At 41.7% G+C, this 16743-nt stretch overlaps 1 protein-coding gene across 1 annotated transcript; it reads right to left on the bottom strand.

Annotated features, from left to right (window-relative positions):
- Positions 1-2220: 2220 nt before the first annotated feature.
- Positions 2221-16100, bottom strand: CRABP1 (cellular retinoic acid binding protein 1). The gene is made up of 4 exons (XM_054168998.1): positions 15947-16100; positions 15249-15427; positions 12206-12319; positions 2221-2541 (listed from the first exon to the last, which is right to left on the bottom strand). The coding sequence occupies exons 1-4, from the start codon at positions 16014-16016 to the stop codon at positions 2491-2493; spliced, it is 414 nt and encodes a 137-aa protein (XP_054024973.1). The 5' UTR covers positions 16017-16100; the 3' UTR covers positions 2221-2490.
- Positions 16101-16743: the final 643 nt, after the last annotated feature.

Here is a 16743-nt window from a genome sequence, read left to right as displayed (position 1 = left end):
TTAGGAGAACAGTTTCAATCCTGGCAGAAGAAAGTTCCCCGTTATGCAAGGTAGGTCATATCTCAAGTGCTGGTTTTAATCACAACCTCTACAAGCCAGTTACACAGCTCATGCTTTAGTATTTGGATAGTAGTTGCCAGCTGGATGGAAACTTGGCTTGGTCTTTTCCAGGTGATGGGAAAGCTTTCTGAAGGATATTTGCCTGAGCAGCACAACAGCTCAGCATGAGCCTCCCTGGAAATTAAACAGAAATCACTGCTTTTGTTAATGCACACCCTTGCTCTAAACAGTGTAAGGTTCATATCAATACCTTGCTGAACACTCACAAACCATGCATCAAGGCTGCTTTAGACAAAGGTAGCAAAGGTAACTGCTAAGAGTAGTATGTTTCTGGAATAGCAAAAGAGCTCTGCTACCTACTGGCTTTGACTCTACTGCTTGCCTCATCACCGGGTACCAGTCCAAACATCCCCAGAGCACTCCACCTTCCAGGAGGTGGAGGTAAAGAACTCTACAATGTTAGTGGGCTGCTGTTGCTGTAAGATACGGCATGTGCCAGCATGTCCTGCAACACAGTGCTATTTACTTCTCAGCCTTGATGTGGCCAAAACACGTTTGTCTGCACCACTGAGAAGCTTTGAGCTAGCTCAGCCCGGCACTTTTTACAGAGTCCTTTTGGCACAGCAGGTCCAGATACTCCTGGAATTTGTTTGGAAATAAAATCCAATTATTTAAGTCTGAATCTTAAAAAAGATAGAAAATAAAGATAGATCACTGTCATTCTCCCTCAAAGTTTTGTTCTTACTGGGGGGTACCTTTAGCTGCATCCAAACCGCAATGAACTAATTTCAGCCCATGCTTCAATGTGAGCTAACTTGCAGTGTATTTAATTGGCACAACTGAACCAAGGTCTTGGAAACAGGCTTGGGTTTAGTTTAAAGTGTGCAATGCAAAGATCCCCCTTTTCAAGTGAAATATCCTATCTTGAGCACTGATGGCAGATAAAGAAAGTGTGACCTTGTTAGAGCAAAGGTTTTCCTCTTGTTATGCTGCTGTGGGCCACCCTGCAAAATATGGAAGAGCTGGCTGATTTCTCCATAGGAGCCTGACAATCTTAGCAAAGGAGATTCCTCTGCATAGCTATGCAAGTGATGAAGAGGCAAAGAAATTTGTTTTCTATGGATCATCCTAAGAATATCAAGATTTTCCCATTCTGAATATTGAGCACAGTCCAGTGAACAGGACATGTATTCTGCTAACACTGAATCTATTAAAAATCCTCTGTGACTGGGTGACATGAAGCAGATAATTATTCCTGCAATGCCGAAAGTTGGTCAGGTAAGCTTGGATATTGCACTGAAATAAGTAGTGTTCCTAGTCTCAGCCTCCAGGTTATTTCCAAGGTGGAAGAACAGAGAGTGTCTGGTTCATTAGAGGAATGTCTGTTCAGCTTGAATGTAATACTTGGTAGTGCTGTGGCCAGAACTTTGAGCCAGACTAAATACATTAAATTTGGTGTTTCTTTAACTCTTGAACTATGGCCCTAGTTTGTGAAATATTTAGTTGTTCAAAGAATGAAATATTGAGTCATCAAAAGTGAGAGCTGTAACACTGAGGGGGAGTGAAGCCATTGGACGTTCTCTCTGCTGCAGGTGAGAAGGTAGGAGAAAAGCAACTTTTCTCAGCTTTGTCTTTCTATAGCCCAAACAGGTCATGTCTGTTCCACTCTGCTGGCTCTCTGATTAGGCCTGAGGTGCTGGGGTCTGGTGACAGTATTAGTGATGGTCACAGTGTTATTTGTCCTGTACATACAGCTGGGTTTTGAACTTGGATAATGAATGTCTCAACAGGGAAAGTTTGGGCACTCTTCAGAGATGCAACAGGTAAGAAGGTAAAGATCTCTTCTTGTCTTGCCTGGTTCTGCTGAATCACAGGATACAGGAATTGTTCCTCAACAACTCTCCCAATGAGGCAGGACAGAAGGAAGGAAAGCAGCAGAGCTATGGCTCTGAGAGAGCAGCCTGCAGGTCTGCAAAAGGACTTGCAATTCACTTGCTCTCCCGTACTTTGTGTTGACCCAGGAGGTGTTCCTTAACAGTACAGAGCTTGCCAACAGCTGTGAAACTCCACATTGACTTCAAGAGAGGGTAAAATGTGTTTTCAGTCCTAACCAAAGCACTGCTGCGTTTTATTTTAAAAACACCCCAAACCAGCTGTGAGTTAGGCCCAATAAGTTTAATAATTGATGAAACCATAGCAAGTGGCAACTACAAAATACAAAGCAGACACAGAAAATGATGGCATAGAAGTGGGAAGGAATAATGTCTGCGATGGAAAATGAAACAAAATACACTTAAGAGAGGGTCTGGGTTCAGATATAACACACATGGTCACATACAACACCGCATTAGTAACAGCACACACAGATACTCATTATACTGGGGATTTTCACAGTTCTCCACTTCATCCCAGAAGAGAAGTAAATTGCTTTTACTCTTTTACATAAATTCTTGTGCACACAACATCATCAGCACCAAAGGTCTGGAAAAGAAATAGAAATCAATCAGAAGAGATGGAACCAGCAACTATTTAACATCACATTTAAATGCTATAGGACCTAGTTTTACAGCAGAAATACATTTTCCTCTGTCATTTGACAGATGAGAATAAAGAAAGGAGTCATTCTGAAAGAGGAGTGCGATGTAAGAGACTTCTTTCCCAATGAACGGTAAGTTTTCTCAAATGATGCAGAAATTCCTTTTTCTATAGTTTGTTGACACACATTTATAAATAAACATGAGAAAAGAAAAAGAATTTGGAATGTACTATTGTTACATTTCGAAACAGGGGCAGCACTTTGAACTGGAATTGCTGAGGGTGGAATTCAGATGGCATGTGTGAAAGGTCTTCTTTGATATTTGCAGGCATAAATGATTGTAGTTCAAATGAAGTCAGTGCAGCATTGGTGAAGACCAGGAAAATGTATGCATATACCCTGTAAACATAATGCTGCTGTTAAGTCACCATGTTGGAATACCAAATTTCTCTCTGCCAGGCTGTGATGCGAGTAGTGTCAAGCACAACCTTCTTTCAGGGTACTGTGATCTTAACCAATGAATTTGTTAATTATGATAACAGACTGAAATGAGGGCACATAATGGAGAAAAACCTAGTGGGTCATTTCACATCAGTGAACATCTGTGAGATCTGGCAAACGTTTCACCACTACACATCTGAAAGTCCCTGACTTACTGGAGACTGTCCTATTATCATCCTGTTTCTTATACCAAATTCAGCTGTGCAGAGAACCTGGATTTTCCAGATACTTAGAGCTGGTGTTATATGATGTCATACCATTGCCTGGAACAGAACTGCAGATAGCCATTATTAATGGCTCTGTACTTCTGCAGTTAAAAAGCAATTCTACCACAGTACTGCAGTGGAGATTATCAGGACATTGAAGCAAGACAGTGATTGTGGCATCTATCTGAGAGAGCCTCCTGAATCCCCAAGTGTTTGTATGAAGTTTCAGGTCTGTCAGGCTAAAATCTAAGCAATTAAACATGAAGGAAGTAATAGGTGCAAGAGTGAGGAAACACACTGCAAAAAACCATCATGTTGTGGACTTTGAGGTTCACTGACAGTCTTGAGCTTGCCACTAATGAGTTGTGTGAGGTGGGATGTTTGGCTCTAATAAATGCCAAGATCTCACTGAAAAATATAATTAAGAACTACCCTAGTGTGTTATGAACATTCAGCTGGACTCAATTTTGCTAAATGATTTCTACACCTGTTTTGGCCAGCACCTCTTTGAAAGGACTTGGCTTTAAAACTGACTCTGGCTTATATTCTGTTCACTTTATAGCGAAAAGTCTGTTAGTATTTTGGAAATACAGGCTTTGGGTTTATGCATATGAAGAGCTCATCATATCAATCTTTATACATTAAAATGTCTGAGAATTAACATTAAAGAATGCAGACAGTTCACTTCTGCCCACATCACCAGCTGCAAATACCTTTACAAGGGCTTCCTTTAACATTTCCACAATTTTACACAAAGGTGAAACTATTTTGGCAGGAGTTTTGCCAGAGTAAGCAAGTCAAGGCTGATTCCATTCAGGGCTTGAGGCTGTCTGTGGAGACTGGAAGGCCATTGTGACAGTGATTGTCATTCCATGGTACATTCAGGAACTGCAAAGCACAGCAAAGTTTGGACCCCCTGCTGCTGTTTCAACATAGATCATAAATAATAGTAAACCAGTCTTTATGTAGTGTTCTTCAAGAGCTGGCATGGTTGCAGCCTGACAGTTGGAGCTGCACGGCTATGCAGCCACATATTGTGATGTGAGTGCATGCCGCATTAGCCAGTTCTAATGAGAAAGGCTGCAGCAGCAGATTGCCAAAACTCTTGTAACCTCCCTAGTAAAATTATGTCTATTCTTCTGGGGAAACCAACAATAAACTTCTTCCCTAATCCTGTGCAACAGCAGTTATTCTCACACCAGGTCAATAGCTGTACTGAGAGGGAACACTGCAGGGAAGAACAGACTGAAATAGATGTGATCCATACTGCAGGTCTGTCCTAAGGTGCCACTGTAGGTCTGAGTGAAATTCTAAGTGTCCAGTTCTGAGACTGAGCAAAGCTTGCTCCTAAAAGCTCAGTGTAGTCTGACTGGCTGCTTCCTTGCAAGAGCCACAGGAGGGAGTGTGAAAATGAAGATACACGTTTGTGGAGGAAGAAAAAAGAAATTGTAACTTTCTGGGAAAGCTCAGTTACATAGGTACCTCCAGAATGCATTGCAGAGGCAGCAGGACTGACTGTTACGCACTCGGAGTCACAACTTGGTACACTTGGGACAAAGCGTAATGGCTGTTTGTTTTGTACTTCTAACATTCAGATGGATTTCTGGGCTCTTGAAAACCTCTTGCAAAGGACTGCATTCAAACTGCTCTGTCAGGATAAAAATTAAGTGCAGAAAACATGGACATACCCCAATACACAGTACTGTTAATCAGATGCTATACACAAGGATTGTCATTCTCTGCAACACACCAGTCTCACAGTCTGGAAAATCACTATGGTTTAACACAATCATATCTTTCAGTGTAGATCATAATGAGATAAAATGCATGGAAACCCCAATTACAATTACTCTGGAGTACCATGCAGCCACTGGTACATTCTCAAACAGCCATGCATCATTTCTTTGAACACTTAACTTCTGTTATGTGGCCTCTGACCTGTTCCAGGAATAAGATGCATTTTTTAGCACTTAGATTTTATACCTCATACCCATTCAGATGGCTAGCAACCTAATTCCATACTGAAACACAAATAAATGCCTTTGATTGTCAGGGCTATGTACATGGTTTAAATATAGACTTATGTAAAAGGCGTTTCCCTACCTTCCCAGCATTGTTGATAAAACCCCACTAAATGTTGCTAAACAAAGCAAAGAGGAAGATGTCCAAACTTGCTGCATTCCTTCTCTTGTGGTTACTCACAGAAATATCTAAAGTACAGCTAAGCCCAAATCAAAAGGCTGCTAGTCCTCTATCCTTCACACTAAAATCCTTGTATTCAGGGTAGGATGAAGCAGTTTAGTGTCCACGGTTCTAATTCTAGATGGGAAAGAAGTCACAGTTCCTGTCAGAACAAGCAGACTTTAAAGATTTCCATGACCTAAAGGAGTAGGATGTCCCAATAAAAAGACAAAGACCAAGCAACCCTGGCTGTTTGGTGGTGAAGTTTCAGCAGAGCAACAAAAAATAAAAGTGCAACCCTACCAAACTGCAACCCAAATCTAATGAGAAGATGCAGGATTTTCAAACACTACCTTCTCACTGGCTTGCAAAGGTCCCACTCATCATACAAAATGCTACAAGGCAGGGCTTCTATCTAAATGTGGATTTTAAATGTGCAATCACTGCAAATTACAGAACTGTTTTCTTCACTTGGCTTGTTGTAATCTGTAGCTAAGAGTCCAAAAGCACACTGTGAACAAAGCCCTGCACAGGAGTATAATCCAATAAATTGACCTTTCCCAGTTCACTCAAAATCTGATGACAACTGACATCATTGGAGATTAAAGGAGAATTACAGGGCAGTAATACATTACTGTATAAGTAAATCTTCTTTTTGAAGGCCTTCTTTATAAACATTTTCTGAAGAGTCTTTGTGTTAAGTAGAGCACAATGTATAATTAGGAAGACTGTAATTGAAACAATCACTTGAGGAAGATTACTTCTGCCAGTGTATGCAAAACCCCTGTTATCTGCTCAGAACTGACTAACCTGCAAAGCTCCTTGCAAAAGAAAGATAGAATACATCAGCAAACAAATGGAGAAGAGAAAATATTACTTAGAAGATTCCTCAGAAAAGGCTTTGTCCCTGCACAAACGTCTACATTATGCAGGATAAAGATATAAAACTTCAGAATAAAGGCATATTGCATTGTCTCCTTTCTCCTTCTGACTACCATAATGTTTTATAAAAGAATTTGATCATTACAGAGATGTGGTCAGAGAAGGTGTAGCACCCACCTTTCAAACTCCGATATTAATAGCAAATCACCCTATACAGAACCACACTCTGCAAGATATCAATCAACAGGACCATGTAAAGTCAAGTAATTTATCAAGGTACCTAAATGTTGGTATTTGTGTTTGAGAACTGCCATTCCCCAGAGTCAGGCAGCAAATGAATGACAGAGGTAAGAACATGAGAAAATGGTACCTTTCATATGTAGTCTGGGAAGCCAGTACCCAGCAAACTTTCAAGTTACATCTGCTATTCTAAGGGGGTATGTACAGGATCTGATGCTTCCAAGATACAAATGGCTTTGACTTCTTTCTCTGCTTACAGGTTTGGGATGTGTGACCCAGACCAGGCTATGCTAGCAGGAGCAGCAGATCCCTAAGCCCCCTGTAAATCTGCTCATAGTAAATTAAAGCATGAGGTCCATGCAGCACATTAGTTCCATGCATTATTACAGGCTTATGAACTTTGATCACAACTGCTTTAACAAGGTCAGCAGCAAACCCTGCCACTGACCTCAGTATGAGCAGACTCTCCTTTTGATAACTGATAAACTTCAAAAACCATAGAAAAGTTAAGCACTCAGGCTTGATGAAAGGCCTAGGCACCTCAAAAATCTCAGCATTTGGCTACAAAGTATCTTTATAAACTTGCAGTGACCTTTCTCACCTACTATGTTTAATTTTAAAAGCCAGCCATATAATTTAAAAAATGTTCACTCACTCATCTAGGCTCCACAGTTCACCAGTTTTAATCAACCACAGCGTGATTTTTCTGGGGAGGTAACATAGAATAGAAACCATGCTTGAAACCCCCCTAATGTTCTGATCTTTGACCCTTGCTATAATTGATTCTGAGAATCCCTGTGTGATAGGTGAACTGTGTAAAATGTGGTCTGAGGCTGTTTTTAAAGCCCCTCTTCAGTAATCATCCACTTTAAAATGTTTGTGTGTTACAGATTAAACTAAAACCTATAGAGACATGAGGTGCCATGAAAGCAGCAATGCAGATCAACTCTGAATATAAATGTTTCTGATTTGAATAGCTCACATTTGGAAACAGCATCCTTTAACTTTGTAAAGAGCAGACCTTTTGTTCTTCTGACTTACACAAGTGATTGATAGCTCATTAATGTCCCTGACAAAAACAGGCAGCAACGGCAAAAACATTGTCGCATATAGAAGAAAAGAAAAGCATATAAGAATAGTCTTAATCTCAGACCTTAATTTTCAGACAAGCAAAGGAAATATATATATAATTTTGTGTTATATTCTGATCTTTATTGCTCAAGTGCTAATCCAAGTATAGTTCATGAATGTGGAGCTGTAAATACAGCTATTCTGTCTCTCTGTGTGCTTTACGGTCTTAAAGTACAACATAATCTAAAGATACAGTCAAGGCAAACAAATGTGGACTTTGATGAGGATCTACCCTTTTCACCCTCCCTTGCTTGCATATTCCCTGTCATTTCTTATCTACGTTGTTCAGTACTTTAAAAAATGCATCACTGAAATCCCAGCAAGAGCATCACATGAGATTAGAATAAACAGCACTGATGGATGTAGTTGCAATGTTCTAACACATTCACTGCACTTTTTCTACAACACAGAGCTTCATCCTTCTTCCCTTACACAGCTGAAAGGATTCCTTTTCTAACAGGAATTTAGACCTACATCTGCCATTGTATAAGCCAAATATTATTTCCATTACTAATAAGAGTAATCTCCTTCTCCACACTGAAGGTACCTAAGGAGAACGAAAGGCACATTTAACTGGTACCTGAAGGTAAAAAAAATCTTTGGTGACTAGTTTGTTCCCAGCATCTGTGTACCAGAGGACATGATGTGACATAGAAGACCACTGTATTGATCCAAGGGAATATCTTTGAAGAACATAAAGAATTCCTTTTCTGGTAATTATACAGTAATATGGTTTTCATTTTATCTCTGTGGTAGTCATGACAAGTCAACACTGTGTTTTTTTTTCATTATATGTGATAATAAATGCATTTTATTTAGCATGCTGTGTTGAGGAGAAAAATATATCCTTCCACTAGGAAAGTGTCATAATCAAATGGACCCCTAAGCAATGCAGCATATTAGATCAAAATTATGTGGCAAAGCTCCAACATTTATGTGCACCCAGTATTAGCAGAGTAAAACTCATTCCTTACCCCCTGCCTGTTGCCCCAAGCATTTTTTCTGTTCATGCCTCAATCTAACAATTTAGATTGGAGTATGAGTTTTCTTAATTTCTTGTGCAAATGCATGCAATAGCTAGAGAGACTCAAGATTTCTTGTAAGATTTCTTTGGATAAAGAAGCAGGAACAGATACTATGAGAATAAGTATCAGCCTTACAGAGCTCCTGAACTGCTGCAGACATCTATAACTTCACAAGAATGTGGCTTCCTTCTGCTTATTTAAGGCTCTCTGCCAGCATGGAAATAGGGAATGCTTACCAAAGCACATCGGAAAGAGTAAAGGAATAGAAATACTTCTTGGGTAAGTAGAGAAGTTTGAGAAGTCTGAAGATGGAAATTATTAAATGTTTGAGGAGATATGGGCAGCAAAACTGATTGAGAAGGAATTTCAGGTCCTAAAGTACCCTGACAAAGCTGAAAGAAGGTGAGAGAAGAAAGGATAAAACAAAGAAAGATCTCTTCTTCTGACTGTGGTCTTGGTTTTGAAGTAAGTTGTAAGTGGGGTTTTGCAGACTCATATCCAGTGAAAACTTCCAGGCATAAAATTAAGTAATCTAAGATGAATTTTTCTTCACAGGAGTGCTGAAAAACCCAAACACAATTGAGAGGCAAGAGATCAAAAGGGACCACAGGGTCTTCTAACCAGGAGATCCTATTCATACTTTGTTCCCTGTTACAGCTGGAGAACAAACCAGAGCAAATCTTCTCACGTAGTGTAGCCTTTAAAACCCAAATAATGATCTGGAAGGAATATTCTGTGGTTCTAAAATTAAAGGCCACAGTAATGAAAATGTAGCTTCCCTTTCCCTTTTCTGTTTTCCTCCAAACAATAGAACCTTTTGCAGCCTTGCAGAAGGGTTAATTTTGGACAGCTTAACTTCTCCAAAGGACCAGAGACATCACATTCACCATCATTACTCCTAGAAACATATCATTGCTGAGCTTTAGAGTGTCAGAAGATTTTGAACATGTGTACTTATGTATTTAAAAGATGAGTACATTCCGTGCCATCAGATATCATGAGGGGCTTGAAAATCTTTGTCCTCAGGACCAAGTAATGTCTTAATAAAGCCAAAGAGACTATTATGGTCCAGAAAAGAGTTGGAAAATGGAACTGCATATCAAACTAAATAGTAAAAGAGAGAATGATTCTGGATCATCATACATTTTCATAATGGCCATGGTAAAATCATACATTACAACCAATGAACATTGGAGGAGAGGGCAAGAGGATCAGTCTGGGGAATCAGAAACCAGGAAAATTACTTGGGATTATTATCAGCTGAGCATGAGTTTCCAAAGAAGAATTAACAAAGTCTTTGCATATAAATTAGAATAGTTTCAGGTAAGAATAGGGAGATGAAGTCACCAATGCATCAGGTGCTAGTGTGATTGCTAGCAGAACAGTGTGTGTGGTTCTGGTGTTTAAAGGAAAGGAAAGGACAGTTTAGAAAGGAAACTGATAAACTGGAGAGGGTTAGCAGCAAAGAATGATTCAAACAAAGCTTGCTTTATGTTGGAGAACTCAAGTTCTACCAATGGTTTAGCTTAACAAGAAGGTTGTTCCAAGAAGTGGCATGAGCAGTGTTGTTAAGAGAAGTATTTGAAACAGCAAACTTTAGGCATATTATTTAGGTTCTTTTATACACAATACCTAATGACTGGAAGATTAGTGTAGACATATACAGATGAGAAATAACATATGTATTTTAATGGCCAGGAAATTAACTAGTAAAATGATTTCTCAAAAGTTGTGATTGAGTTCCTGTAATGGGAAAGACTTTAATAGGAAGGAAGTTTTTCCAATTTAGATCCTAATTTAAAAATCAATTAATTCAGAAAAGCTCAGACTTCACTGCACAAGGAAAAAAAAAAAAAAAGTTACATGGCTTTAGAATGCTTGAATCACTCTGGTTTCTTAACCAACCTCATTCTTCTTCCCCAGCAGCGTTAAGTTCACATTGCTGATCGCAGGAGGTAATTGTGTTACGACTGGCTCTCTTGCTTTGCTTGGAGCAGTTTGCTTTGTTTAACTAACAGCTGCCTCACTAGTTTATTGCTTAAATTAAAAATCTAAAAAAAAAAAAAAAAAGGTATTGCTAGAAAGCTGAGAAAACTATAGATGAGAATATGTATCTGCCTACTGCATTACACAGAAACGTGAAGCTAAGATCAAAGTACTTTGCCTCCTGAAGTTTTTGGGTAATATGAAGAATTCCAGTGATCGAGCAAAAGAAATTATCCAGACCTGGGGTATTCATTCAGGAGGAGCCAGTGCAATTTCACTAACAACATACACCTCCTCATAAGGGGTGGGTGAGCTGTTCCAGGATGTCTGGAATAATATTAATACCTTAAAAGCTTTTTGTTTATACTTGGTTAGATTTGGGCCCTGGTTTTGTTTCAGATGCAATCTTAATAACAGAGCTCCAACTGCTTTAGAGAAACACTGGGGAGCCTGTTTGTGTTTTAAAGTACAGAAGTTTAGTCAGTGTGATAGTTTGAAATAAAAGCTCCTTACTTTGAAGTTTTCTTACCCATCACTCCAGCAGCCTGTCTTCCATGCCCAAACTGATGAGGCGTAACAGTCTAATCAACTATTTATCCGGAATTCACTAGTAAGAACATGTGCAATAAAATGACTCTGAACTCAAGTTGAACTGTGCTTCTTGTAACTCAGAGAAACTGTGTCTATCCAGTTCTGGATATTGTTTCATTAATGTAGAGGGACTGCTGAGGAAACACCCAATGAAGAGAACTCAACCCTAACAGAAGTAAGTACAATATAAATAAATAAACTGCACATGATTCATGGTGTAAATGGTGAGGCAGTCACAGAGGTACCGCTCAGAATGCCTTCAGTAACCCTGCTGCCATATGGAAAGTCACACAGTACTGAGTAAAGGGATGCTTGCTGACAGCATGTGTGGAAATCCATGTATTTCTGAGAAACACAGGAAGGCAATTCTGAAATGGATTCAGAAATTGGGGGAGGAATTATATGTTCTTCATAAACAGAATTAAATTAGAGCATACTAACAACGTGCCACATCTTTCCTGCTGTACATCATGTGATCACAGATAAGAAGCAACATATTATGCACATGCATAAAAAAGAAGGTTCCCCAGAAATGAGGTCAAATGCTCCAGAGAAAATCAGCAGTAAATCAGGCAAGGTCTTAGGTGATGGTATGAACTTACATAGCAGGAATGGCCTGTTCGTGATTATTCTACCACCGCAAAGTTATAGCATCAAAATGCAAGCGAGAACCTGCATACTTGTTCTTAAACAAATAAACAAACAAACAAGCACATTTAAAAGTAAAGGGGGAAAGGTGATGTAGAGGATTTTGAAAATGAAAGTTTTGCACATGGATTTAAGTAAGGAAAAATAGTAAGTAATGCAACTTGGTAACAAAAAATGGTTAATATGGTGCATGTATTGAATGGGTTCAAGGTTCTTACCAAAATCAGCTCATCATTAGCTAATTCTCGAGTCCAGTATGTTTTGGGGCCATCTCCCTCAATAAGAGTTTGTTTGCAATAGATCTTGTTTTCATTCTCCCAAGTGGCCAAACTCTGCAGGAAAGAAAACCATTAGGAATAACATTAATTATATTCCCCAGCAGCATGAGACAGAGAGACAACAATGAGCAGTAGTGAGAATGATTGCTGCAGTAAAGGAGCAACACATAGGCAGATAAAGGCAAAGGGAAAAAGACATCAGTGGAAAGTGGTGAAATTAAGACTAAGGTGTGAGGGGGCATTTTAGAAATAGGTATCAAGCTAAGTGTAAAGGTGTCTTTTCTGTGTAAAATCACATCTGGTTCCAAATTTAAGTCTCCCAATTATCACAAAATGTTTTCTTCACAGAAAGAGAGATTGCCCATTGGAATGGGCTGCCCAGGGAGGTGGTGGAGTCACCATCCCTGGAAGTGTTTAAAATAAGACTGAATGAGGAACTTAGTGCCATGGTTTAGTTGATTAGATGGTGTTGGGTGATAGATTGGACTAGATAATCTCAAAGGTCTTTTCCAACCTGGTTAATTCTGTGATTCTGGGATGTTGAAAACTGTAAGTTAGTAACATGCGATAATGCAGTGTCCGCATTCACAATCATCTTTCTAACCATGTGGTTTGACCTGACATGCTATTTTTTATCACTACAGAGTCCTCTTAGTGTAAAATCATAAAGAATGCTATGTATCATGTTATGGTCATAAATAATGCAGTATTTCTCACTTACAGCCTTTCATGGTACATGGCACTGTGCCAAGTTAACTGTCTGTAGCACACTTACAGTGTTAACAGAGTACAATCGATCACAACTGAATTAAAGAAACTTTGTTAGAGTTCTAGTATTTGCAATACCACTTTTTTAAGGTTGTGGTCTGGACATTGAAATACCCTTAGGCATTTTTCAAAGCATTTTAATAATGACTATGAAACCATCACCAAAAAAAACCCCAAACCAAACCAAACAAACCCCCCCCAAAAACCCCACCCACACCCCATACATAGGATTGTACCAGGCAAGCCCTGACTCTGTCGCTCTTCATTCTAGCACTGAACTTATTCTACAGTGCAATGGAACAGCTGTGCAGAAGGATGCCCTGTGATGAATGTGCAAGTAATGGCTTTATAACTAGCACATGGGAGACATTCATTAGTCTGTGATCATATACATATACAAATATATATACACATATACATGTGCATAAACACAGCAAGTCAACACTTCCCAGACTTTCCAAGGAAAAAAAAACTAATTTTTGCTTGGATTTTAAATGAGCTGTTTACTTTATAAATATTTTTCTGAACAATAGGTTTTGAAGCCAACAAGCCATCTCAAAAGGCAGTTACAGAAGCTATGCCTTGCTCTACAACTACACAACTCACTCTTTGTCCGTATGAACAATAGATCAAGCTAGTTGGAAGAAAGAAACCTTGCACCCCATAAAGTGTATCAAAATCTATGACCAGTCAGCAATTTTGCCAGATATTGCAAATTACATTCTGAAGTATTATTTTATTATCTGTCATTTTCTACTCTGTGGCCAGATCTTGGTTATGTACACACAGCAGCACAACTTATTCCTGAGAGTGGACTATAAATAATTTCACAACACATGGAAAAAATTTACTACTTCACAAAACACATTTCTTTCAGATTTTTCCAGCGTTCATAGCTCACAGCTGAAATTATTGTTTTTCCATCTGCAGTAATAAATCCTTCTCTAGAAAGCGGGTCACATTTATTGTGTATGCATTATGCATGAAGACACTAAAGTACTACTTTTGCCAAACAAGATAAATTAACAAAGCCAGCAACGTTTCCCCAACAAACTATTAAATACATGATAATTCATCCAACAGAACAAGTGGGTGTTCTAAACAGTCACTGGCTCCCAGAATCTGCCTCCCCTTTTCTCAAATTTAACTTCAGAGCAATTGCACCTAAGACAGTAAGTTCTGAATCCGTAGTCATGCAAATGGTCTCAGAATCTGGCCCAAGAATTAGCAGAGATCACATTTTGGAAAGTAGATTATTTCACCATTATAGCATACTTTTAAAACTGTATTCTCATTTGGGACTATATTCTGATACTCTTTATTTATACTTCCATTGCAAGTGGGAGACATAAGTGCCTGAGGAATGGATCACTACCTCATGCCTTTGATAACTTTTCTCAAAAGACAGCTATGATCACAGCCCAGTTCTCCAGTACCCCACAACTCAGGAGGTATCTACACCAGCAAGAAGCCGACATCAGACACTGCCGACTTCAAGTCCCTTCCACAGCCAAATAAGTGGTGACAAAGGTAGAGAGGCAGGGGCTCACACATGGAATCAAGCCCCAAGCACTTCAATTAACACCCTCTAGCACACTTCTGCACAAGGAGATGGTTTAATTATGGCTGGTACAACACTAGCTGAAAGTCTGTCTTAGATTGCTAAAGATCAGCAAACTGGAGACATTCACTTGCAAGGAAATGAAAGAGGATTTCAGCCCCAGCCTACCAACATTCAGGGGTCCTTCTTGAGAATTCAGCTGATTCAGTTAAGGACAAAAGTTATGTCAGGTTTGTGCACTAAATCCTAACTCAAGGTCTTTCTTGCTCCACTATTCTCCATGTTCCTATCAGAGACACAGGCTGGGGAAAGCTTTCACTGCAGCAGAGGTCTCCAGAGGAGTGGGAAGGAAAAAGAGCTGGGCAAACCCTTGCCAGCCAAGGAGCTGACAGGAAGGTACCTAAACTCTGCATTTTGGACCCGTCATGCTCTGTTTTCAAATTTCAATTTTACCCTGCAGGAGGGATAATGACATATGAGGGACGAGACATGTTAACCACCAATATCCTCTCAAAAAGTGTGTCCGCGAGGACGAGAGTGAAGGGCAGCAATGGCACTGTCTGGGTACACCAGCAGCATATGTATTTCTCCCGTGTAAAAAAAACTCGGTACCATATACATACACAAACACACACGTCCCATCTTTCCTCCTACCCTGCACTTCCGTCCATCCACAGTCTCCTCCTCAAAGCTCTCTCCGATTTTGAAATTGATCTCAGTGGTGCGGACAGTGGTGGACGTTTTGATGTAGAACTGGTCCCCGTCCTGGCGGATCTCCACGTGGGGTTTGGAGGCGGCAGCCACAGCCACCTTCCTGAGCATGGCATTGACACCTGGGCAAAGTGGGGGAGGAAGCAAAGCCTAAGGTCGCCAGCCATGCCCCGGGATGAGCTCTCCAAGCACCGCGCAAATCGCGTCGGAGCGAGGGGCCGGCGGCGACGGCAGCGGCGGCGCGAACCCGAGCACCGCGAGTAGCCCCGTGACAGAGCTCGGGGCAGCCGTAAGGGAGCTGTGGCCCCGGCGGGCTCTGCGCGGGTGGCAGCTGTGGCTCCTGCCAAGATCCCCGTGGCAGAGCACGGCAGGAGCCGCCGGGACAGCGGCAACCCGGTGCGTCCTGTGGCAGGGCTACCGGGCACTCGCAGGTAAGGCTCTGGCAGCGCCCCGGGCAGGACTCACAGCTTTCCCCTGCGCCGGCAGGAGGCTCTCCCGCCCGCGGACAGAGCCATCCCGGGTGCCTGGTCCCGGAGGCCCCGGGCACCGTAGCGCGGCTTCGGCTGCAGCCCCATTCCCTTGTCTCCTTCCCGCAGGACACAGCCCCGGGCTGCCTGCCGCCGGGTTCCCCGGCGCCTCACCCAGCGCCTTGAGGAGCTCGTCGAAATTCTCGCTGCTCTTCATCTTCCAAGTGCCGGCGAAGTTGGGCATGGTGGGGCAGGCGCGGCGGACAGCGGCGGGGATGCGGCGCTGCTGCTCTGTCTCTGGCTCAGGCACCTTGTGAGCGGGAGCGGGGCGGACCGCGGCGGCAGCTGGGAGAGCGGGTCACACCCACCCGGCCCCCCACCCCTCCGCCCGGGGCTAGCACCACGTAGCCAAGCAGCCGGCCATCCCCCCAGCCATGGCCATCCATCCATCCATCCATTCATCCATGCATCTTTCCATCCATCACTCCCTGGCTGCCTGCCTTGCAGCCTGCCAGCTGCCTCCTCGGGCTTCCCAGCAAGGACAGCCCGACTGCCACTTGTCCCACAGTTGAGGTGGACCTTAAGTTCTTGCTGGAAGGCCGCAGAAGCAGGCAGGGAAGGGAGAGGGTGATCCAAATCAGAGCAGCCCTCACCAGGCCCATGCCAAGGCACGGTAACACATCCCATCCCTCACTCCAAGGTCCCCACGCACAGGCCCACAAGCCTGGCAGCTTGCACACCAACCAACCTGCCCCCAGGACTGCTAATCTGGGTGGCCACCAGGCCAAACAGATGCCAGGGAGCGCAGCCTCTTCCAGGGCAGGAGACTTTTAAGGAAGCTGCCACTGCTTTCTGATCTGAGTCTGTCCCTTTGAGAAGGATGGAGGACAAAGCCATACAGAATGTCTGCATCATTTCCTAGGCACAGCTGCACACTACTTCCCTGCTCTGTGGTGCTTTTGACATAGCTG

The sequence above is a fragment of the Dryobates pubescens genome, chromosome 17, assembly GCF_014839835.1.
Source record: "Dryobates pubescens isolate bDryPub1 chromosome 17, bDryPub1.pri, whole genome shotgun sequence".
Taxonomy (NCBI): Eukaryota; Metazoa; Chordata; class Aves; order Piciformes; family Picidae; genus Dryobates; species Dryobates pubescens.
This window is presented reverse-complemented; position numbering and strand designations above follow the sequence as displayed.